The sequence below is a fragment of the Mastigoproctus giganteus genome, chromosome 1, assembly GCF_048544385.1.
Source record: "Mastigoproctus giganteus isolate SK-2022 chromosome 1, ASM4854438v1, whole genome shotgun sequence".
NCBI classification, from domain to species: domain Eukaryota; kingdom Metazoa; phylum Arthropoda; class Arachnida; order Uropygi; family Thelyphonidae; genus Mastigoproctus; species Mastigoproctus giganteus.
This window is the reverse complement of record NC_143575.1, coordinates 264,181,692-264,206,091: the sequence shown is the minus strand read 5'-3', so window position 1 is coordinate 264,206,091 and position 24,400 is coordinate 264,181,692. Positions and strand designations below refer to the sequence as shown.

Genomic DNA, 24,400 nt, shown 5'->3' with positions numbered 1-24,400 from the left:
GCTAGAAAAGGCCTTTGCAGAGACATTCTTTAGCAAGGCATTTAATCAGTCTAGCTTATAGAGTAACCCTTCATGAGAGATTACTGTATAAGCTAGAACGTGTTGCAATTGCTGGAAAGTTTCCGAGATGGATTGCAGAGTGGCTGCAGGATGGCTGCAGGGCAGAAGGCAGAGGGTTGTGATCAATGGATATTCTTCAGATTAATGTAACTTCCGAAATGGGCCCCCAAGGATCGGTTTTTTGACAACTTTTATTTCTGATTTCATCGATGAAGGAATAGAAGGCGGGATGTCAAAATTTGCAGACGATGTAAAGATTAGATGAGTCATTAGTGATCAGTGCTAAGCAGAGCTCCTTCACGATGACTTGAAGAGACTTCAAAAATGGTCTGAGAAGTGGCAGCTCTGTTTTAATGCAGCAAAATGCAAGGTCTTACACGTGGAGAATAGCAACCCTAAAATAACTTATACACTTGGTGAGGTTGAATTAAAAACAGTGAGGGAAGAAAGGGATTCGGATGACCACCTTCTGGATGGCATTACACGTGGCAAGGACCTTTCGAATGTGGGTTATCATAAAAAAGGCACAAATTGTGGTTAAGATCTTTTTTTCATTCGTCATTTACCACATATTTACTACAAGGTAATTAACCAAGAATTGTGTTTGACATCTGATATGATATTGAATACGTATTTTTCCCTGGAGTGGTGTTATTTCCACATCCCCCCCCTAAATTGGTACATCATTTCCCTTAATCATCAATCTGTTTCGTAAGAAAATGGCGCTGAATACGTTGTTCTGTCAAAGTTACCAGTTGATGCATGAAACGTTTGAAATTAGAGATTCAGTAATTAAAGTTGTTTACGTTTTTTTTTTGTATGTGTTTACACTTTTTTTTATCTCCTTGGGTGTGTTGGACTCAGTAAATAGTATCATCCTTGACTCAGTTTATTGCGAAATCTGTTAGTGAATATTTTTTTTTCTTTCTCTTTCAGACTGTAAAGACATAGCGATCGAAGAAAGACGTGTTCAAGTATTGTCCCGAAGTTTTTACAAGAATGGATGGAATTCCAGCGCTACATCCAGCTGATTACGCCCTTCTTCTGATTATCTTAGTGGTTTCGGTAATACTGGCCCTCTATTATCAGTTTACAGAAGGCAAGTCCAGTAACCCAGATAGATATTTCCTCGCCGGAAGAAACATGTCTCTAATATCCGTGGCTCTGTCTTCTGTAGCTACTGCCTGGTCGGCCACGGGCATCATGGGTTTAATGGCTGAGGTATACATGTATGGTATACAGCTCATGATAGGGACCTTTGCCTTTTCTGTTGCTATGGTACTAGGTGCTCTTTATTTCTTGCCCGTGTTCTACGACATCGGAACACCCAGCATATTTCGGGTAAGTAGACCTTAAAAATTTATATTCGATTTTAAAAGATTGATTAAGAATCCAATCGAAATCCTTGTTCCATTATGGAACAAGAATATGGGAAACCCAAATTCTATTGAGAATCCAATCGAAATCCTTGTTCCATCGTGATCCATGATGGAACAAGGATTTTGATTAAACTCAGAGTTTAACTCTTCTCTGAATTGTTAAGCTCTGAAGCACGTAAATTCTAAGGTAGTGCATCCACTTCAGCAATGAAGACACACTGGAGGTTAGGTAAGCAAGGCAGATTACAAGAAGTCTCTGCCAAAGAATGCCAAGAAAAGCAGAAAATAATTCTTTACTTATATTAATACAGTAGTAGAATGAAGGGGTTGAATCAGATTGATCCACTTGATGTCGATGGTTTAACTGTTGATGAATCTGCTCAAGTTCCTGACAAGCTGGTATTTTGCATCTACATTGACACATGAGCAATTCTTTAGATAGGGGGATGCCAGAAGTTTATCAAACTGTAAAAGGAGGCTAAACGATTTTGGGATGACGAAAAAGAAAGTGGGAGATCCAATTACATTAAGGATTACAGCAAAGGAGGTAAGCAAACCCTTAGCCATAATTATGAGAGCATCTCTTAATACATGAGTAATTACAGATCTGGTATCTTAATTTGCAGTCCCAGGAAAATAATGGAGTCCTTGGTTGAAGATGTAATGTAGGACCATCTAAACAGGAGTGCATTTATATATCAGTTACCGCTTGATTTTGTTAAGGGTGGATCTTGTCTGACCAATTTGATTGAATACTATTATGTGGTCACAAAGGAAATCGATGCAAAAAATAATTTTCATGTCATATACTTGGATTTTAGAAAATCTTTTGATGCTATTGCACATAAAAGACTGCTATACAAATTGGAGAAGTGTGGCATTAAGGGCAAGTTGCTGCTATGCATAAAAGGATGGTTGAGGGGGAGAAGACATAGAGTGGTAATCAATAGATACTGCTCTTTGTGGACTAATGTTATCAGTGGAGTCCCACAGGGTTCGGTGCTGGGTCCATTGTTGTTTTCTGTATTTATTAATGATATTGATGAGAGTATATCAGGATTAATGTCTAAATTTGCAGATGATATGAAGGTTGGCAGGGCAGTTAATGACAGTAATGGAAGTATCCTGCTGCAACAAGTTCTATAAAAATTAATGCAACTGCAAGGAAATATAAATGGGTAGCAGTAACCCCGATTACAGTATCAGTTGTGAGGACTATACTGAGGTGGAAAACAAGAAGGGCCTGGGTAATTGTGCTGTCTGATATGAAGTTCTCTGAGCAGTGCAGACAGCTTCCTGGACAGCTCGTCTGGGATTTTGTCAATGATATACAGGAATCTTCTTAGCAGGGATAAGGATGTGATTATCCTATTGCATAAGGCAATGGTCAGGCCACATCTTGAGTACTGCATACAGATTTAGAGGCCTCATTTTAGGAAGGATGTAGAATGGCTAGAACGAGTACAGAGAAGGGCAACACGCCTGGTGAAGGGAACAAAGGGGCGCTCTTATCAAGAAAGTCTCCAGTTCTGCAAATTGCAGCGTCTGGAATCTAAGAACCTGTGAGGTGATCTGATTGAGGTGTTTAAGACTTTGAGCGGATTGTGCAAACTCAATGCTCATGGGATTCTTCCCCTTGCTCACGAGGGGACATAAATTAAAATGCAGAAGGTTGCCTTCAGTCTGCAGGGTTGTTTGCTGGAACAAGCTTTTAATTTTAATAATATTTTAATTTGTACTTTAATAAATACAACATAAAATTGTATTATAAATATATTATTACAAACTGGAGTGCAGTTTAATTTTATATGGTTTGCATGGTCATCATCACTCTATTACATGATAACTGACCATGAAAGTTATACTTGAGTTTAATAAATTCGTGGAGGTGGATTAAATTTTATTAAGGCACACGAGGGCCATGTTTTGCCCTTATACATCTTGTCCTTAATCCCACTATGTGTCTGGAGGAGCATACCTCCATATTTGATTTCAATTTTTCGCATAAATTGTTTTATTATAGGCACGCGACTTTCAGATCCCAGATTCTTCAACACCCATAGTTCGGTTCGAAATGGGGACTTTGAGTATCAACTTACGCCCGAGTTTCTTCCTTTAAGAGTTCTATTCTCCTTTCATCTTCCACTCATTGTATACTTTTTGATATGGTTGCTTTCGACGCACCAATTTCTTTATTTTCTCAATTGTGGCTTCTACTAAACTTGCTTTAAAAACAACAATACCTCTCTGAAAATTGGAAAGATCACATGTCTTCCTCATGATCAGATCGATTGAGAAGCCCCAGAAAGGTGTACAGTATTTATCTGACGCCAACAAACATATCTGTTAACGCTAACTGCAAAGGTTTCTAATTTTTTGTCCACTGAATGTATATTCTGATAATATCAATCTAATTCTGAATGTCCCAGTAATGTATCCACCGTGGTATAATATCAACTCTTTTTATATTAGCTACCCTAATAAATACAACATAAAATTGTTGTTTAGAATTCTCAGATTGATTCCTGTTCAATTAACAGTCACATGTTCAGACATGTTTGATATTATTATTAATTTTTGTCATTTCAGTACATGCAGTTAAGATTTGGCAATGTATCAAGATATGCTGCCTGTGTTTCATCTATTATATTACTGGTAAGTGTCCGTTACCTTCACTCTTTCATAACTACATGAAAATTCCAACTATTTCATTCAATCTAAAGAATAATAATTGTATACAAACAAAAAAATTACTCATATTTTGTTTTCTGTCTTCGTATTCACACCGTGGCTGAGTCAGTCAGTACCTTGATGGGATATGGCGTCAGAAGTACAAACTGGGTTCGACCCTGGCAGCAAAAGACAAGAAGGTACAGTTATACTGTGCTCCAGAACTCCGACACTGGACAGTGGAGGATTGGAAAAGTGAAGCCCCCGTCTGACGAATGCCAGTTCCTGTTATTTGAAGCTGAGAGAAGGACCACAATATGACGAAAACAGCTTGAGTCCATGGACTCATCCTTCCAGGTGTCACAGACGTGTCGCATCCCTACATGGCTGCTGTGTATCCATCTGCGAATGGGCTCTCCAACAGGATAATACGCCATGTCACAAGACTATAATTGTATATAATTGGTTCCATAAGAGTGAATTCAGCCTAATGTGCTGGTCTTCCCAGTAAACAGATCTCAATCCATTTGAGAACCTGTGGGATGAGGAAGAATGAACTCCACGAATTAAAGATCCGCAAACATGGAACAGCGGGAAGCAATTGAGTCAATGTGGATCAGCATCCCTGTGGCGCGATTTTGACACTTCGTTGAGTTCATGCCCCAAAGAATGCTGGCTGTTATTTTGCTGGACCCGGGAGGGGGAGGAACTGAAATCCTCAGGAATATTGTTGACCTTAGTTTCCTCCTATCCCTCATGGTCCTTTTCTTGCATCTTCTATCTCTTTGCGCCCCTTGATCATGCCACCGAAGTTATGCCACCTAGTGTATGGTATGACAATGCCTTTCCGCCGTCGGCTCAAAAGGATCTTTCTTTTCCGCACCCAGTGAGCTGCAACAAGGAAGTTGCATTTTGAGGTTTGTGAACTACTCCCTTTTTTGTTCTTATTCAGCTCAGCTCTTGTTTCGCAATAACCCTTTCCCTAAAACAATTAGAATGCAACTAGCAAACCCAAGTTTAGATTATTCATAAAGGTGTGTAAATTACTGTTTTGATGAGGAGTGTTGACAAGGTCAGACATTTAATCAAACAAAACATATCGATTAGTGTAGACAAAATTACGACACACTTGCACATTCACAGTTTCGAAAGACTGCAAAGTGCTTCCATTGCGACTCTGCAAGCATCGTTGTGTGGGGCGCGAAATGCTTGCCTTTCAGTGCTTTCTTCAATGTGGAAACAGGAAAAAATCACACGGGGCTAAGTCGGTGAATAAGGAGGATGTGGCAGAACCTCGGAACCTATGGCACTGCTTGCACAATATTTGCCGTATGGGGACTGACATTGTTTTGATGGAAAAACTACTTCCCACCAGAAAGTTCCACCTCACTGAAATATGGCCGCCCTACCAAGACGCTTATTACCATACTCTTCATTTAGGTCTTAAACTTTTTCCGATGCATTTTAGCCTCTGACGCAATAACGAATCACATATCGCTATTTAATCTGTATGTTCGACATGATACTTGCTTCAAAACTCTCTTCACACAACACTAGCTTGACAAGTTCTGGCATGTGCACACAGAGTCTGCTCAGTAGCGATCAGAGAGAGCGCATCTGGCGGTAGTTATGGAAAGTTCGCGCGGTAAACTTAAAACTTGCACAAGACCACGAATTAAATGATCATCCCCTCGTAGTTTTAAATAATTAGAATAAAGCTGGTTATTTTTTTGAAGAAAATTCGTCGATATAAGATTAACGGCTATGGTTGGTCAGCGACAACTAAAACTATGGGTTTTAGTTGCTGAGGATTCAGAAGAATAATCTTGGGACTCACCTTATACATTCATCCAGACACAGAAAATTTAGTTCTACTCTGGTCGTACTTTGCTGACTGGCTCACAGTGACTTCGTTTGGTCACTGGACCCAAAACACATCTGCCCCTGGAGAGCTCGTACCCACAGCTATCTGATGCACTGGTTCCTTAAGGATTCTTCTTTTCTTCTACTCTTTTTTCTTGTCAGCACCAATGGCTTTCCCCCTTTTTTTACAGCACCAAAAGCCCCCCTTTTTTTACTAGAACCAATGGCTTTTTTTTCTCTGTTTTTTTACTGACTTTTTATTGGATTTATTTATTTATTTTTGTTGTGTTTTTGGTTTTTTTTGGCCCCCAGAAGATCCACCTTTTGGTAACAGTAGGTGGCTCAGAGTCCCTTTTGCGACAGTACGTGCTCTTCTGGGACTAGCCCACCTTCCTGTGGTTGGACAATTACCCAGAATCATCTCTCCAGGATACTGATGCCTCTGGATAGCCAAGCGGCCAGAACACAACAACAAAACATGCACACTTCTCACACAAACTTTCACCAATCACGTTTCTGGTCCTTTTATAGTGATTCTGTTCTTAACAGAGACACGAAGCGGAGTTGAGCAGACATTCCAGGTGTTGCCCTATACACATGTCTTCTTTTCTCTCTTCTTCCTCCTCGTCTTCTGCTCCTTGTATCACCTTTTAAAAATGGTAAGAGTTTGTAATTTGTTCATTAAGGTGAATCCATCCTTGGGACGGATTCACCTTAAGGAACAAATCACAATGTAATGAACAATTCAAATGTCCAATGTTCAATTTTGGAAGAGCACACTTAGAACACTGATCCAGTACATCTATCTTGCACAGAAGGATTTTTGCACACACCGTCTTCTCCACACCAGGTGTAAAAGAGCTGGGTGCGAGTCCTGTTGATGATAAGATGGGAGTTTTTATGGTTCTTTTTCAAAACGTGGCCCAGTTAGTCGGTCTCAGGAGAAAGGTAGCATGTTTTTTTCTCTTGGAAATTCAGGTTCTTCATCCAGCAAACAGAAAATCGACAATAATCGATTGGGCTTTAGGAGCATTAGCTTAGTCGCTAATGCTTCTAAAGCCCAATAATTTGGCTAATTTACTTTTCTGTGCTTCCTGTTGGTGTATTTATATCTACACCAACCTTTATCATGTTTTAGAGAAAACGTTTCATATTTTAACTCTAACCCATGTACAATGTTTCGAAACTCAATGATCCATTTTCTGTCTTCTTTTTCCAAACTAAATAATCTGTAACGTCGTTCAAACATTTATGAATCAAGCGCACGACATCAATAGATGAATATAAAACAGAAAGAAACAGAGACGTAGCGCCATCTCACGGGGAAACACATAAGCATTAATAAAAATAAATATATCACTCATATCTAAATATAAAAATACGAAACAATATGTATTAAACCGCAGAAAACATTTAAACGCATTTAAATAAATATTTAATAAAAATATAATATTATAAAAAGTATTAAAAGGTGTTTAAAAAGATGCAATCTTTATAAACATTAAATTTATTTGCGAGTAATACTTATTTATACACGTATTCTCTTAGAGGCTTTATTTATTCAGTATAATATGCTTGCCTATATTTTATTATTTTACAGATGGCATATAATGCTGTTGTGGTTTATGCGCCGGCCCTTGCCCTTGAAGTAATTACTAGCTTGTCTTTATGGACATTGGTGTTAACTGTCGGAGTGGTTTGTACTTTCTATAGTTTCTTGGTAAGTTCTCTTTAATTTATTTCATCAAAAATATATTTAATTAAGCGAATTATTAATATAATTATAAGCAATAGAGCTTTAAAATTATTATCCGTTAAAAATTAAATCAAATAAACTTAAATTAAATAACTATCCAATTAAGTAATTTTATTATGTATTTTAAAGTATTTAAAATTATTTTTCAGAAGGATATTTACACCTAAATTTTTATTTAATAATTTTAGTGTTATGCTTCTAAAATTATTAAATAAAAATTTTAGTATAATTACTCGAAAAGCGTGTTCTTTTATATCGTATTGAAATTGTTTTACACTAGATGGCGGCACGATCGAACTATAACCGACTGAGATTTGTTTATTATTTCAATATATTAACTTGATAGTTTCTAATTTTTTTTATATAACTGTGGTTATTCGTAGGGTGGGATGAAGGTGGTTATTTGGGCAGATGTCTTCCAATGCATTCTAATCTTAATAACAATCTTAGTGATCTTCATTAAAGGAAGTATTGATATAGGCGGGTTTGGAAATGCATGGAATCTTGCAAAAGAAACTGGTCGAACTCAATTAGGAAAGTAAGTATATTAATTATTGCAAATAACCATTTATACACTAGATATATTTTATCTTTTATTTTTAAAACAGAAAAGCATAAACTAGCATTATCCGTATGTCATTCCATCATTACTGCGATCAAAAAATTTAATATGCGAGTTTATTTCATAAATGCGTTAACAGATGGTGCCACAAGTCATATGATATTTAAAACACACAAATTTCAAAAGTTGGCATAATAAAATTTATAAAAAAATAACAGATATTTAATAGCTATTTAAATATAATGCACGAGACCAATTTTATATATTAAATGTATATTTTTTTACATTTTAAAATAATTTGTTATTCGATTTTATGTCACAAATGCGTTAACAGATGGCGCCACAAGTCATATGATATTCAACACACACAAATTTGAAAAGTTTCCATAATAAAATTTATAAAAAAAATAACAGAAATTTAATAGCTATTAAATATAATACACGAGACCAATTTTATATATAATATATATTAAATATATAATATATTTCATATATTTTAAAATAATTTAATATTCGATTTTATGTCACAAATGCATAACAGATGGCGCCAACAGTGACTGATTTCAAAAATTGCCATAATAAAATTTATAAAAATTAATACAAATTTAATTATTATTTAAATATATTTATTTAATACAGGACCAGTTTTATTTTCCAGGGTTGGCGTCGATCCAACAATACGCCATACACTGTGGAATGCCATTTTGTTCCATTTTGTAAGTGGCTTTGTACACGTGGTTCTAAATGCTTCTCAAATCCAGCGCTATCTATCGGCGAAAAGCTTAATTAATTCCCAGAGGTAAGTCTGCTCAAAAATTCTCTCAAAGAAAATAATATATGATAAATATTCTTTGTAGGTTTTAAGTTTATAAAATAAAAATATCTTTCTTCTAGGGCGATGTATTTCAGTGCAGCACTAATGTATTTTATCTTTATCATGAACTGTCTTTGTGGAGTGGTTTTATATTCTACTTTCAAAGAGTGTGATCCAATTTCTAATCCCAGCACCAAACTTTCAATGGATCAGGTAATTATGGATATTTTAATGGATACCAGCAAAGATGTCTATTTTTATTCATTGGACTATTTTCTAAATCTCCAGAAACCAACTGAGCGCGCATGCTTGAAACAATCACTGCTACGTTTTGTTTTTTTCCCCTATACTATAATTGGTAAATTTTCATTATTTAAATATGCATAAATTTATAAATTGTTTATATGAGTGGCGTTCAATAAATTATCTACCTAAGGTACTTCTCCTAGTTATATTTCAATGAGTCATGATTTATCATGTTCTTACATATCTTAACTTGAATCATACTAATTTTGATCCCACTATACATTTTGGTTGTGTTGCTGTAACAGAAAGAAGGAAGACGCCTGCATCAAATTATGGATTGGTTGAAATTGGAGCATCGTTTAGTCATCAAGTTTCTCACCTAAGAAGAAATTGAGCCAAAGGCTATTTATGAAAGGATGTTGGCTGTGTATGCAGCTGCGCACCTTCATTCTAGTCAAAACAATTCAGGTGGGATAGAGAGTCCATCGAAGGTGATCCACATCCAGGAAGGCCTATGAGAGCGATCACTCCAGAAACGTGCCAAACTATGGAAACCCTTGTGCTGAGTGTCAGATGTTTAAAAATGTCCCAAATCCATAGGGAATATGACATCTGAGGGACAGGACAGTATAATCATCATCCATGAACGTTTCGGGATGACTAAGGTCAGTGCAAGGTGGGTCCCCAGATTTCTGACCCCCGTGCAGAAGCAATTCAGAGTACAGTGTTGTGAGGAGAATTTAGAGCTTTATGGAAGGGATCCGGAAACTTTCATCTCCCCAATTCTTACGGGCGGGTGATGAAATATGGGTTCATCACTGGGATCCTGAAACCAAGCAAGAATCAATGCAATGGAAGCACAAAGGTTCTCCCATGTCCAAAAAATTTCGGATGCAATCTTAGCTGGCAAGATTATGGCCACCATTTTTTTTTTTTTTTTTTTGGGATGCCGAGGGAATTTTGTACATTCACTGCTTGGAACACAAGCAGACAGTCACTGGGGAGTTATTTGCATCCGTATTGTACAACCTAAGGGATGTCATAAAGGACAAACGCCGTGGAAAACTTTCCAGAGGTGGGCTGCTTCTTCAGAACAATGGACCAGTGCACTGGTCACATGCTGTTGTTGCTGCTTTGAGAGACTGATTTACAGAACTTACTCATCCACCTTACAGATCGATTTGGCCCCTAGTGACTATTTCCTATTTCGATACCTCAAGAAAAATGTACGTGGACTTCGTTTTGCTGATGATAATGAACTGAAGTCTGCTGTTTCTGCATTCGTTGATGAACAGGACACAGAGTTTTATTTATTATTTGGAATTTCCTCATTGCCAACAAAATGGAACAAGTGTGTTGAAGTTCAGAGGAGTAAAATTGAAAAATAAAAAGGAATCTCATTTCCTTCATAAGTAGATAGACAATTTATTGAACGCTAGTCCGATTTTGATTATAAAAAGTTATATGATATATATTTTTTTAAATCTTTGTTCCAAACCATTATCCTAGAGAAAAATTACCACTCAATCGCAGAGATCTGGGTCATTAAAATATTGGCTTCGTGACCCTCTATTTATGACCTGGGAGTTAGTTCCAGTTTACTTGCAGTTACAATCATTTTGAAATAAGGTGTTCCTGCAGATAGCGTGAACATCTTCTAGTCCTACTACAAAGGTTATTATCATTTATGCCATCTTGGACTTTTGACCGCCCCGGTGCATGTTTGTACATCATTTAGAAGACAATGGCTGATTAATCTTAGAGTAACATACTGAGAAATACACGGTATTTGCACAGAGAATCCTTCCAAGTGCTATGGATCCTTTGAGCAGTATGAAGTTTGAAGATGTTTTGAAATGCATATGACGTATGTTGTTCTGGTGTGGGTGGATAAATTCTGTAGATTCGCTTCACAGATGAATCATGCTGTTTTAAAATTATGAAGCTTTTGAAAATGCATGCTCTACAATTAAAATCAAAAATAATGAAATAAATTAATGCCATTTTTGCATTCTTACTGTTTGAATATGAGGCATTTCATTTCTAGATTTTACCATACTTCATAGTGCACTCCTTCTCAAAACTACCAGGACTTGCCGGATTATGCTTAGGGGGTTTGCTGAGCAGCACGCTAAGCACTTCGTCTTCTTTAATAAACACCCTGAGTGCCCTAACCGTGGAAGATTTTATTAAGCCACTCTTTTCTGGTGTGAAGAGATCCGAATCCATCACTTTGTATGTGGCCAAAGCAACAGGTACGATTTGAATACTTTTACGTATAATCTTGAATATGAATGCCCCAGTTCTTATTTCAGTAGAAATCATTCTAATCATGCGTCTACCTCATTGTTATCATGATAAATGTTATAATTCCCTACATAATCGTTTAAATCTGAACGTATTTCAATTGTAACACTTACTGGAATTCTTATTGTAATATTAATTTCATAGTAGTGATTGTTTAACACGAATCAACATTAACCTTGATTTGGTCTTAATCCTCATGGTAATCTAGATTACCTATTAATCCTGATTGATATTCTGATTCAAGCTTCCTAATGCATACTAATATTAACTGTAAGCCTAATCAAAGCATACTAATATCTATCATAATACTAAATCAAGCATATTAATCTCACTATAAGCCTAATCCTAGAACTAATCTCTAACTCTTTCTGATGCTAGTACTAATCTCTAACTCTTTCTGATGCTAGTACTAATCTCTAACTCTTTCTGATCCTAGAACTAATCTGTACATATTCTTAATCCCAGAACTAATCATTAATATTTCTAATCCTAGAACTAATCCCTTCATAATTCTACCACTAATATATACTAATAATTGCTGAATCCTTGCACTAATCTCTACTTAATCCCAGCACTAATCTCTACTTAATCCTATCCGAATCTTTCTACTAATTTCCATCTAATCCTAGCACTAATCTATATTTAATCTTAGCAATAATCTCACTTTTTGCTGGAATTTAGTTATAGAGTATAGATTTGATCTTAATCCTGAAGGTCATATAGTCATATCCTGAAGAATATTTATTAATTCTGATTACTCTTCTAATTTAATTCTAATTCTAATTTAATCAGAAGAGTAATCAGAATATTTATTAATTCTTAGTATGCATTAAGATTACTCATCTTAATGCATACTAAAAATAATAATCTTTATTGTAATCCCAATAAAAGAATACTAATCTCTATTATAAGGCTAATCCAAACACATCAATCTCTATTAGAACCCTAAATCAAGGATACTGCTCTACTACTCTAAGCCTAATCCTAAAATGAAAATCCACCTATTCCTAATCCAGAACTAATCATTACATATTCCAAATCTAGATTTAATCTCTACCTGTTCCAAATCTAAAACTAATCACTACCTAATTCTATACAACTATTACGTAATAATCTGTCTCACCAGCACTAATCTCTATCTATTCCTAACACTAATCCCTACTTAATCCCATTCCTAACTCCTACTTAATCCTATCCTAATTCTGGTACTAATCTCAACTTAATCTTGGTACTAATCTCAACTTAATCCTAGCAATAATCCCTAATTAATCCTATCAAATATTACCTAACATTACCTAATGTGCCAATCTCTGCATTATCTAAAGCTGCTAATCTCAACTATAAGCCTATTTTAAGTTCACTAGTCTCTATAAGCTTGATCCTAGAACTAATCTCTACCTAATCCTACGACTAATCGATACTAATCTCTGCCAATCCTATGCTAATCTATCTAATCCTAGTACTGATCAATGCCAAATTCTAGCAGTAGTCTTTGTCTAATCCAAGCGTTCTAATCTCTACTATAGGACAAATTCATGCTTCCTAATCCAGACTTAATTCCAGCGTCTCCCTAAACAGCCATTCACATTTCTTATTTTATTATAATTCTCATTGGAACTCTATAGCTCAACAATTCAAACGGATGCCGCGCAGGTCCCTAATCACGGATCGATTAAGTGTAGTTCATTATTACAGGTTCAACAATAAACTCAACTGGTGGCTATAAACACATATACATGAATTTTTAAGGGCCACCGTTTAAGTTGTCGAACTATATCATAATTTTCTAATAAATTCTTATAAATATTTATTGATGAATATTTGTCTTCTACAGCTGTCTTCTACGGGATTGTCACCATTTTGTTGGCGTACATGTTCAACCTTTTCGGAGGAATATATCAGGCCTTGATCCTGCTGAACAGCGTCATAGTAGTTCCAATTGCTGGAATGTTTACCCTAGGTTTGTTCACTGTCAGAGCTACGCAAAAGGTATTGTTAATTTATGTGAAATATGTACGCAAGGATTATAATTGTATGTATTATACACTACACCAAATTGGAGTTAGAAGGAATGAATGACTCTGGAATCGAAGAATTCAGTCTCAAAGACGCAAATATTGCTCGAAACTATCAAACAACTCCAACGAGAAATCTACAAAGAGCGAATTATCAGTCGCCATTTTCCACATCCTTCACCTACAAGATCACCAACCCAACTCCAGCAGGAATTCCCAACCCATTCTGATTTGAATGCCTCAATCTGTTGAGAGATAATGAAGACTCCACAAATCTGAGAAATTTAACTTTCGTTTTAATTTTTCTTAATTTTGCGCGCTGCCGTGTGGCCAATTTTTACTTTTACCATTTATAAATTTTTAAAAGTGAAAAAGGACTTTTTATTTTACTTTAACAAATTTTATTTCAAAAATTTCTTTCCCTCCTAAAATCTCAAGTTTCAAATGAGACAAGATGGTCTCAACAAGTTTCTGTACTTTCTTAAGTCTTTCCAAATTATTCCTTCTAATTTCAGTGAAGTGTAACGTTTAGTATTAGCAAAGCCCACCCTGTTTAAGAAATAAGGCCCAGTCTCATAAAGGAACTGTCCACAGCAATTCCATTTTGAGCCATGGTCTGGGAGCCATGGTTGAGTCATGGTTGAAAGCTCTAGTATTAATCTTATAATATTCTTCTTGGAAGTCATGCGATGGAATAACTGATTTCAATTCCTTGTTCAATGTTTTGTTTATTATAGGGGACTCTGGCAGGAGCGGCTGTTGTTGTTATCTTAAGCTGTTGGGTAGGTTTCGGACGCCTTGTTTTACACGTGAGGACACCACCATTACCTCTATATACCCGAGGATGCAGTAATGCTTCTGACCTCATTACCAGCAATGCCACTCAAATTTCTTCTGAAGAAAACAGGTACATGCTCCATTCTTCAAGAGGTATCCCAATATTTTTGATGGGATAGTATATATTCCCAATTTGAAACATTATTTAAATTAATGTAACAGGGAAAGTGCAGGGCTGTATACAGAGATAAGTTTGTAATTGAAATTAAATAACTGAAATTAAAATTGTGTTCCTTTCAGGGGTGATTTGGTTGTGTACAAGATATCCTACATGTGGATTTATGTTTACAGTTTCGTAGCCACCATTGTGTTAGGCTATATCTTCAGTTTATGTAAAAGTAAGTAATTTAAACCAATATTTTCAAAAATTTCCTTCAAATTATTCCAAATTTCTGACAATTTCTTTTTTTTTTTTCGCAGAAGAGAAAGCCGAAATTAAATCCCAACTACTGAGTCCCTTAGTAAGAAAATCGTTTCACGCCATTCATTCCACTATTCAGGAGACTGAGGTAAGTATTTCTAAAATACGTCAGACGCTATACAAATTATCATGCATACTTTGTACTCTGAAGAAGGTTCTTAAAACACGTATCGAAACGTTAATTTGAATAATACCGTTTTGTGTTCTAGATCGAAGCACTGAGTTCACAAGAGATCGACGAAGAAGGAAAGGCCCAATGTCCCCATTGCCAGAAAAGAATTTGCTTCATATCTTCATGACAAAGACAGAAATCTTCATCGGAGCTGTGTACAAAACGCGTGTTTATTAAATAAATTTTTGAATAATTACGTTTTCTTTTCTTGGTTGGTTTAATTCGACTATACTTATTACAGAGGAGGTTGTGTAAAATGCAACTGATCATTGCAAATCATGACATCGCATACACACACACATGTTATTAACAATGATTTACATACATTCTAGCGTATGATTATAATATCCTTCCTAGAGCATCCCAGGCATGCTCTTTACTCTAAAACCGAGTAAAAATGCAAACAAATGATATTATGCTCCCACCCATTTGGTTGAGGGCATAATACGATCTCGGGTTTAATGTTGCGGATCCAATTTCTCTTTTGTTTATTGCTGATTCTCTCTGCCTCTCAGAGAGATAGAGAATATATGTGGGAACATATATTTGTACTTCAGATATATTCTCACCCTAATACAATACACGCACCCACGCTTATTGACCTGGTTTGTTTTCAGAAAACACCCACCTTTTCTATAAACAATAAAATTTCCGATAAATGTGCAAAATTATCTTCAACAGACTTGACCTTCAAAAGAAAAACTGGCCTCGATTCGACAGTGGGACATCTCATTTTCCTACTTAGATGACTAAGAACCCCTAACGTACGTTCCCATCAACAAACTCTTAACAATAGTCTTCTCCGCACGTGGGGTGTGTTCATGCATGAGAATGGCAGCACGCACCAAGTTGCATGCAAACGTTTTGAATAACAGAGACTTCCTCGGAGGTTTTGTCCTCATCAGTTGGTGGTAATGATACGGACGGATGCGTCCTAATAAGTAGGTGAGTCTGTTCACTGGAAACTGACGATACGTAATAATGACACACATTGATTATCTATTAGTTACATTAGCGCCACCTGGGAACATTAATTAAGTGTGGGAATATGTGATAGATGTTGTGGTTATATTTGTGAGTGCTTCAGCAGGGTTGCCCTATTTATTCTTCAGAAATCGGTTTATGGCCCGGGATGGTGTTGATGAAGAATTTTAAATGCCACTGAAATAGGTTTAAATTATAAACCTTAATGAGGATGGATAATTGGGGGAAATATGAAATTAGAAAAATCGGACTAGAAAAACATATTCGATTTTAATAAAAGTTTTAGGGGTTGACAGATCTTTTTAAAAGACGCGAATATAAAATTTTATGTAAATTCGTCCACTGGGAATCGAGTTTTTACACGCGGACGGACAGACGGATAAATGGACATGATTAAGAATATGGGGGACACTTTAAATGAACAATTTTGGTATTTAATTTTTTTACAATTATTAATTCAGATAAAATTTTATTCCTATATAAATCTTTTATTTCTATTCTCTTAAAAATGGTCCATGAAACCAAAATTTTCAAGATTAGATTTAAATTTAGCACGTTCTGATTTATTAGAATCAGGGTCGGTCCTGGAATTCGAGAAACAATCACATGTAGAAGAATGCATGTGGTTGTTTCATGCACTGAGGGGAGCCTTATTTGTATGGATATTGGGCATTTTCAGGCTGAGACTTGGGCGCATTTAATCCATTGTAACACCCTAAAGATAAGCTGTGATTAGAATTTATTTCTCTTAAAAGAATAAAAAATTCTATTTCTTATTGAGTATATGCTTTCTTGTGCGTCATAAACGAAACGTTAGGACAGTACGTTAGTTTGCGATTATAGCAGATTTCCTAGAGCATCCCAAGCATCCTCTCTAAGATCGAAATTGAACAATTGAAACAAATGGTATTGGGCCCTCACCCATTTGGTACGTTTCCATGTTATATGAATGACAGCAGAAAGTGAGCTAAATCTCAAATATGGATTTTAAGACCAGTTATTAAAATGGCATCCGCTCTTGCTGATATCAAGATTTTTCAAGATTCTTCTAATCTCAAAAAAAAATATATAAATAAACAAGCAACTGCATGGGATACCTTTGGCATTGTAAAAAGAGATTGATTTAAATCTCCTTCTTTAAAGCCAGGGGGATCATAGAATTATTGAAATAAAGCAGATTTGTGTATTTTATATTCCTGTTGCTATAATGCAGGATGAAAACCCGATTGATGACAGAATAAACTAAGCAAGCTTCGTATAGAAAAACATACCTTGGAACTCACACAAATCCTGTCGGGGGTAAATAAAAATGATGAGATCTGCACACGGAAAATTGGTTCAGTGGAGAGATGCTAATTCCCCCATTGAGAGCAACACTCGAGTATGAAAGGAAGGGTGTCTATGATGAGCGTGACTAGGTTAGTGTGTCAGAGATTACCTGCTGTCTCACTATTCAGTTGGATTGCTATAAATAGTCTCTTAACGTCACTATCGGTAAAAACCACCACCAGAGAAGAGTTCTTCTTTCATTTGAAGGCATTGCTAGTAGCGATCGGGTTGCTGGACCAATTTCTGTAAGTACTTCAATATTTCTTGTTTATACTGGAACGTTGCACTGTGATAAATGTTTTATTTCTATCGAAATTGGAGAAACTGCTTGCTTTCAGTATTATATTTAATATAAAGATGGATATAATTTCGTGGTCAATGTTTTTAATTTTTACCTGGGAGTAATTGTGTAGTTCGTGGGATTTTGTCAATGATATACAGCAGGGATAAGAAGGTGATTATCCCCTTGTATAAGGCAATGGTTAGGCCACGCTTTAAGTACTGTGCACAGGTCTGGAGGCCTCATTTTAGGAAGGATGTACAGTTGCTGGAATGAATACAGAGAAGGGCAACAAGACTGGTGAGGGGAATGAAGGGATCCTCCTACCAAGAGAGACTTAAGTTCTGCAAATTGCAGCGGCTGGAGACTAGGCACTTGCGAGGTGTTCTGATTGAGGTGTATAAGGGCCTTGAATGGTTTGATTAAGATAAATGCTGATGGAATTCTTCCGCTTTCTCAGATTGCGCGCCTTTAGCCAGAGTGTGGTTGAAATTTTCCTTTAGCCAGAGTGTGGTTGATTGCTGAAACAAACTTCCATCTGTCGTTGTAGAAGTCGATAGCTTAAATAGATTCAAAGAAGAATTGGACAAACTTTTCTTTCTTCCATCATATACCTCTATTAGAGAACTATAAGAGAACTTCTTTTCAGACAATGTTCGAACTTTATCCTTTTCTTCCCGAACTGGGAAGACTCATTTATCCCATAAATGAGTCAAATGAATCAGCCTCATCTAAACAATCCCAGCAGAAACGTTAGTGGGTTTCTCTGCTTTTAAAACTCACCTGGTGTTATGTAGCTGTCTTGACAGATAAACTGATTTATTATTTATTTATTTACATACTCCCTTATGTTTATTTTAAAGTTGTTGACTTTATAATTACTTGAATATATTACAGATGAAACTTGTTAGTGTTATGTGCTGTGGAAATATAACAAAGTCAAGAATTCGATATCTACAGTAGCGCACATGCCAGGAGAAGGAACATTAATCATCTGTGTTTGGCAAGTCCATTACAGACACCATTGTGGCGTGTCCTCTGGAAAGTTGTTTGAAATTCATTCCGGTTTTCTCCTCTGCATAATGGGTAGGACGCATCAAACTCACCGAGGGAGTAAAGACCTGAGAATGTGCGTGATTTGCACAATTCTGAACTTTCCTGTTTTTCCACTGCTATTAACAACTTAACCGAAGCGAAAATATACATATTGTGCGATGGTTGGTCGCCCAGCGCCACCTACAGCACAGTTTTTCTCTTGTTTTCCTATCAAAACCCTGTGTACGGATGGGTGGTCCAGCAACCATGCGTGAAATATGTTAGCTATTCGCCGTCCGTCCTCTTCGGCTTCCTCTTTTAAAATAGCAAATAATAATTTACGTATGAAATAACTCTGCAAAAAAGTTATCTTTCTTTTATATAACTTTGTCCAATAACGCCAGGTGGCGTCAACTTGCTCTATATTTGTTCCCTGAAGAAAAAGATCTTAATTGTACTTGCATAATACACAGATAAATTATTCTAGCCCTCTTTTCATTTCTTATAAATATCAAGAAATAGTTCGTCTGCTCTGGGGGAGACAAAGTTGTAAATAGAGTTTCGTAATACCACTTAATAAATATGGGATATAAAATAATTAAAATCTTCATTAAAACCGCTGGGTCTCTTGCTAACGTACAAATAATTTCACTGGACTTGCAGATATCACAAAATTTCTGATTGAGATAAATTGAAGGTGCAATAAAAGGAACACAGAGTGAAGGAACTCAAAGATGGTTTATCATAAACTGATTGAATGCACTTATTACACCGTTCTAAAGGTTTCTGAAAAGAGTCACCGAAAGCATTCAAAGAGATGATGTTCAGTTGGGCGATTACGTTTGTCTTTACATCCTCAACATCCTGAAATCTCTTTTCTTTGAAGGTAGTTTTCATCTTGGAAAAGAGGAAGAAGTCTGCTGATGCTGGATCGGGAGAGTAAGGAAGATGGTTGATCTTTACATGTATTCACAAGTGCCGAACTGGTGGATATTGTCGTGCAACAAGAACGAGCTGCCTTTCTTTCGAAATTGCAACCTCATCAGGGAAATGCATTCAGTAGTCTTTGAAGAATCTGTACTTAGAAAGTAGCATTGACTCGTTCCCCTTCTGGTACAAATTCCTTTTGAATCAAACTCTGTTTGCAGAAAAACATGATCCGCATCGTCTTGATTTTGGACTTCTGTAAACGAACCTTTTGGGCCTTGGTGATGATTTTGAAGTCCACTGCATGCTCTGACGATCTGAGGGTCATACGGAAACACGCAACGCTCCTTTCCAGTGAAAATACAGTCGGGGAAATTGCGACTGTCTTGACAAGTCTGGATGAAGCCTTCGCTGATGACATTCTTCGTTACTTCTGCTCTTCCTTGAGGTTATGGAGCACAAATTTTGAACAGACCATCCTCTTCCCTAAATCTTCATGTAGAATTTGACGAATCGTCTCCTTATTCATATACAACTTCTCAACCATCATCCTGAGGGTCAAACAATGATCTCTTGCCACAATTTCCCGAACTTTGATTTTTGCTTGCAACCTGTCAGCCTACATGACAATCTCTGTACCACCATCTGTTGAGGAAGTTTGAATTACACCATGCCATTTCCGTTCATTTTAAAACTCAACCAACATGACTACAGTAGCACTAGTCTGGGATCTTTACTACCATGCTTATTTACCAAATTTCGTTGGTAAATAAGTAGATATACATCATTGAACCTAATTTGGTTGAAATGGTTGGTAACAGTACGACAGATATGTCGTTTCAAAATATAAAAATGCCCACCATTCGGTTTCACTATAGCCCAGGACAAAATAAAACTTATTTCCATAAAATTCCTCATGTTACACCCCAAATTTTGAGAAAATTATCTAGATCTTTAGTTATAAGCGAACATCATACAGACACATACCTTCTTCTCTATTAGGAGAATAGATGCATGTCTGACACATACCTTTAGTTTCTCATTGTCTGTTCTTCACCCATAGCAAGCATGTCGTGGCAAATCTACCTCCTGCTACTGCTGTTTGTCTGCTACGTGAATCTTCCATCAACTGAGATGGCCATCATTCCGATTTTCTCTGAAAACAACCCTGTCGATCAACTCCTTCAAATCTTATTTGATCCTTCGGGACTGATCCGAATATTCGTAGCTATGGACCTTGGCAGAAGTATCGCTCATAGCTGGAAAGATGTAATTCGTACTTTGGTAATGATGCCTCTCCTTGCAACGACCCACATATCCAGACATCGGAGGTCCCTTTCGTATGATGAACAGCATAATGCCAAACTGGACAAACTGGTGGAGGTTCTCTATGAAACCCTAAAGGAACTGCATGTCCTCTTCAGATCGGCAGCCATTGAGACACGTAAAAAGAGAAGGCAGTTTCTTAAAAGGTTACCTCTCTTTGGTAAGCAAAATACATTCTTTAATAACATTCGCATTTATGGTAGATGTTCAAGACAACATAAAAAAGAATTTTGATATCTGAAATCATTAATATTAGTAAACTAATAATTATTTAAAATCGCCTTTAATTAAATTTAAATTTATGGTTTATTTGTGATCATTCTAAATTTTTATTAAAAAAAAGTTTAAGAAAGACGATTTTGTAATTAAAATTTGATTTTTTAAATTAATTTTAATATTTAAATTTTTTAAATAATTTGTAATATTAAAAATTACTACGTTTAATATTAAAGATCACTTGATAATAATTATTAATCTTAAAATATTTTATCAATTTTAATAAAATAATTTATACAACTAAATTAATTTATTTATAAATTAATAAATTTAATATATTATATATTTTTTTAATATTTTTTATATAAAAATATAATATATTACATTTTATATTATATTAAATATATTTTCAATTTTTTATATTTAAATTTATATATATAACTTTTATATTAATATAATTTTATATATAATTAAATAAATTATTAAGCGTGTTTTGTTTAATAAATTTCTCTAATCTGATATTTTTAAAAATCGTTATTTTTTGTTTTTAATTTAAAAAAAAGTTAAAATTTATTTTCGCCTATTCTATTTAAATATAAACAAAATATTTTATTCGTTGCATTTTTCTATAATGAAATTTTAAATATTACAATTTGGCTGCTTTATTACTTAATTAAATTAATTACTAAATTAAATTAATTAAATTTAATAAATTAAATCGATTTTAGGGTGTTTTAAAATTGCATGGAAAACAAATGTAGGCGCATATTCTACAGATAAATTTTAGGGGAAAAAGTTCTGTTGAATTTTTAAACATCTTAATTTAATTATTATTTATTTAATTAATTATAATTAATTTTTGTCTTTATTTATTTCAGGCTGAGCCAAAATTATTTTCATTATTACAATCAAATAACAAAGAAGAAGAATATTTTACATCTAGTGCAATAATCAGCACCAGTCATTGAACACGAAATAAAAATATCTTCTAATAGCGCATGCGCTGGTGCGTAGAGCGCCACCAGTTGTAGCTGTTGTCAAAAAAATTATTTTTAAGTCAGTGACTTGAATTAATGTAAATATATTATTTAGAAGAATTGTTTTAATGCATTAAAATGCTGTGCAATATGACATTGTTTTTTTGTAATAATAAATATATTTACCATTGTGTTGTTTGTTTTCATTCAACATTTCAATGAAAGTTCGAAGGTTTCTGCTTGGAGCTATGTTTTTTGCGTCCCACATTATCTTTAAATCCCTCTAATCTTCAGAAAGTATAGTAATATCCTCGAAAAAATCTCCCATCTAGGAAATAAGATCTTGAATGCTAATTGGGCATCCTGGACACATTGGAATATTTCAATGGCATTGCTCCAAATACATTTAACCGAACTTTCTGAGTTTGAGTTCCCGATCGTAACTGGAACATCAAAATGAATTCATCATCCAACCCACTTTTCCCTTCCCTATACAGAAAGTTAAAAACACCCTCTAGCAATAACAGTCGTCAGCAAAAGAGCACAGATTGAGGACGCGGAAATTAGCTTCATTGAAGTCTTTTATCCGTTTCCTACAGTAAATAGGTAACCTTCATCAATGCTCCATTACGCACGTAAAAGTCCAGGAAAGAAATCAAGTTCGATCAATTCGCTGCTCTACTGCCCAAGTGAAATCATATTAGAGGATAACTGGACATTTAGAGTGGAAGAGAAATGGCGCCATCATAAATATTTGTATGTCGCGAAAAGAATCACAAAAATGTTAATACCACTTATACGTAAACACAAAAATGCATAAAAAGTTGAAACCCAAAAGGTTTCATCTATTCTTCTTTAACACCATCAAAGCCCATGGATATCATTAACAAAATGTATTTGTTTCCTGATCTGCTGTTTTTTTAAGTTTAGTGTCCCAATGCTTTATGGGGGATAGTGTAGATGGAGCAGCCAAAACAGATCAGCTTTCAGTAATTCGATTTTTAGTTGCAGAAGAGCCTAAAGTACAAGAAATTCATTACATTTAAGAAATGAAAGTAAAATAAAGCATAAATTATATCGAATTATAAAAGTTAATTAATATAAACATATTAAATTAAAAATATAGAAGACATCTGGGTATAAATTTAATAATAAATAAATATTATATTTACTTATTATCATCATCTTCAGCCATTGTCGATTCATTGCAGAATTAAGGATTCCTCTGCAATTTTCTAGCAATTGTGGTCCTGCACTTTCTGTTTCCATTGTACACCAGCAAATTTCACAATTTCATCAATCCATCTCATCTTTGGTTTTTAACTTAGGCGTTTAGAGTCAAGTGGTATCCATTCCAAATTTCGTTTAGTCCATCTATTGTCAGTTCTTCTTGATATGTGACCTGCCCATTTCCGTTTTAGGCACTTTGATGTTATAGATCGTGGTTTGTTGGAGAATCCATGCACATGTTTTTCAGTCTCTTTTGGTTATGTTCAAAATTCGATACTTCATAATCAGTCTTTGTAAAGTTTTGGCGTTTAATATCATGTTTCTCAACCATATGTTAAGACAAGGAGGATACATTGATCAAACACTGTTTAAGACAGATTGGCAAGTTTTTTTTTTCTTGAAGACTAAGCTTTCCAAACGCTTGCCATCCCAATTTTATGCGACGTTCAATTTGGACCTGTTGAGATTTCTTGTCCACGATAAACAAACCTTTCCACTTCCAATTGTTGTCCATCGGCCATGATTTTCTTTGGTCTGAAATTTGATGAACATAACCTGTGTTTTCTTGATATTTATCTTTAAACCGAACTTCTTGCTTTCGCGCGGTAGTTCTTCAATGTTTTGCTGCAATTCTTCCGGATCATTGGCAAAGAAAATATCATCTGCAAATCGTAATTGGTTTAGGTAATCTTGAGTCCTTCATTATACCAATTTATCTTACAAAAAATTTTCTTCTAACCAGACAGAAAATAGTATGACATGTCAGAAAAATCTGACATCACATGTTTTAAGAAATCCTTCAAAATATGCAAATCAGATAATTACATAAATATAGTCCTCTTAAATAAACCAAAAATAACGGTTATCTAGCCCTAACTCATAGAGAGGATCATAGAGACTTAACAACGTTCTAGGGTTTTAACAGCACTGCTTCAGAGGTTTCTGGATCTACAGAAATGTTTGAATTCCGGTTGCACGAGCCAGTTCTCAGTGT

The 24,400-nt window shown here is 35.4% G+C and overlaps 1 protein-coding gene across 1 annotated transcript; it reads left to right on the top strand.

Annotated features, from left to right (window-relative positions):
- Window positions 1–1,059: 1,059 nt before the first annotated feature.
- LOC150091882 (putative sodium-dependent multivitamin transporter) lies at window positions 1,060–15,229 on the top strand. Its single transcript, XM_090370077.1, has 12 exons — window positions 1,060–1,401; window positions 4,029–4,094; window positions 7,573–7,692; window positions 8,112–8,266; window positions 8,949–9,089; window positions 9,185–9,317; window positions 11,398–11,605; window positions 13,492–13,646; window positions 14,410–14,579; window positions 14,750–14,847; window positions 14,930–15,018; window positions 15,140–15,229. The coding sequence occupies exons 1-12, from the start codon at window positions 1,060–1,062 to the stop codon at window positions 15,227–15,229; spliced, it is 1,767 nt and encodes a 588-aa protein (XP_090226203.1).
- The last annotated feature ends 9,171 nt before the right edge of the window (window positions 15,230–24,400 follow it).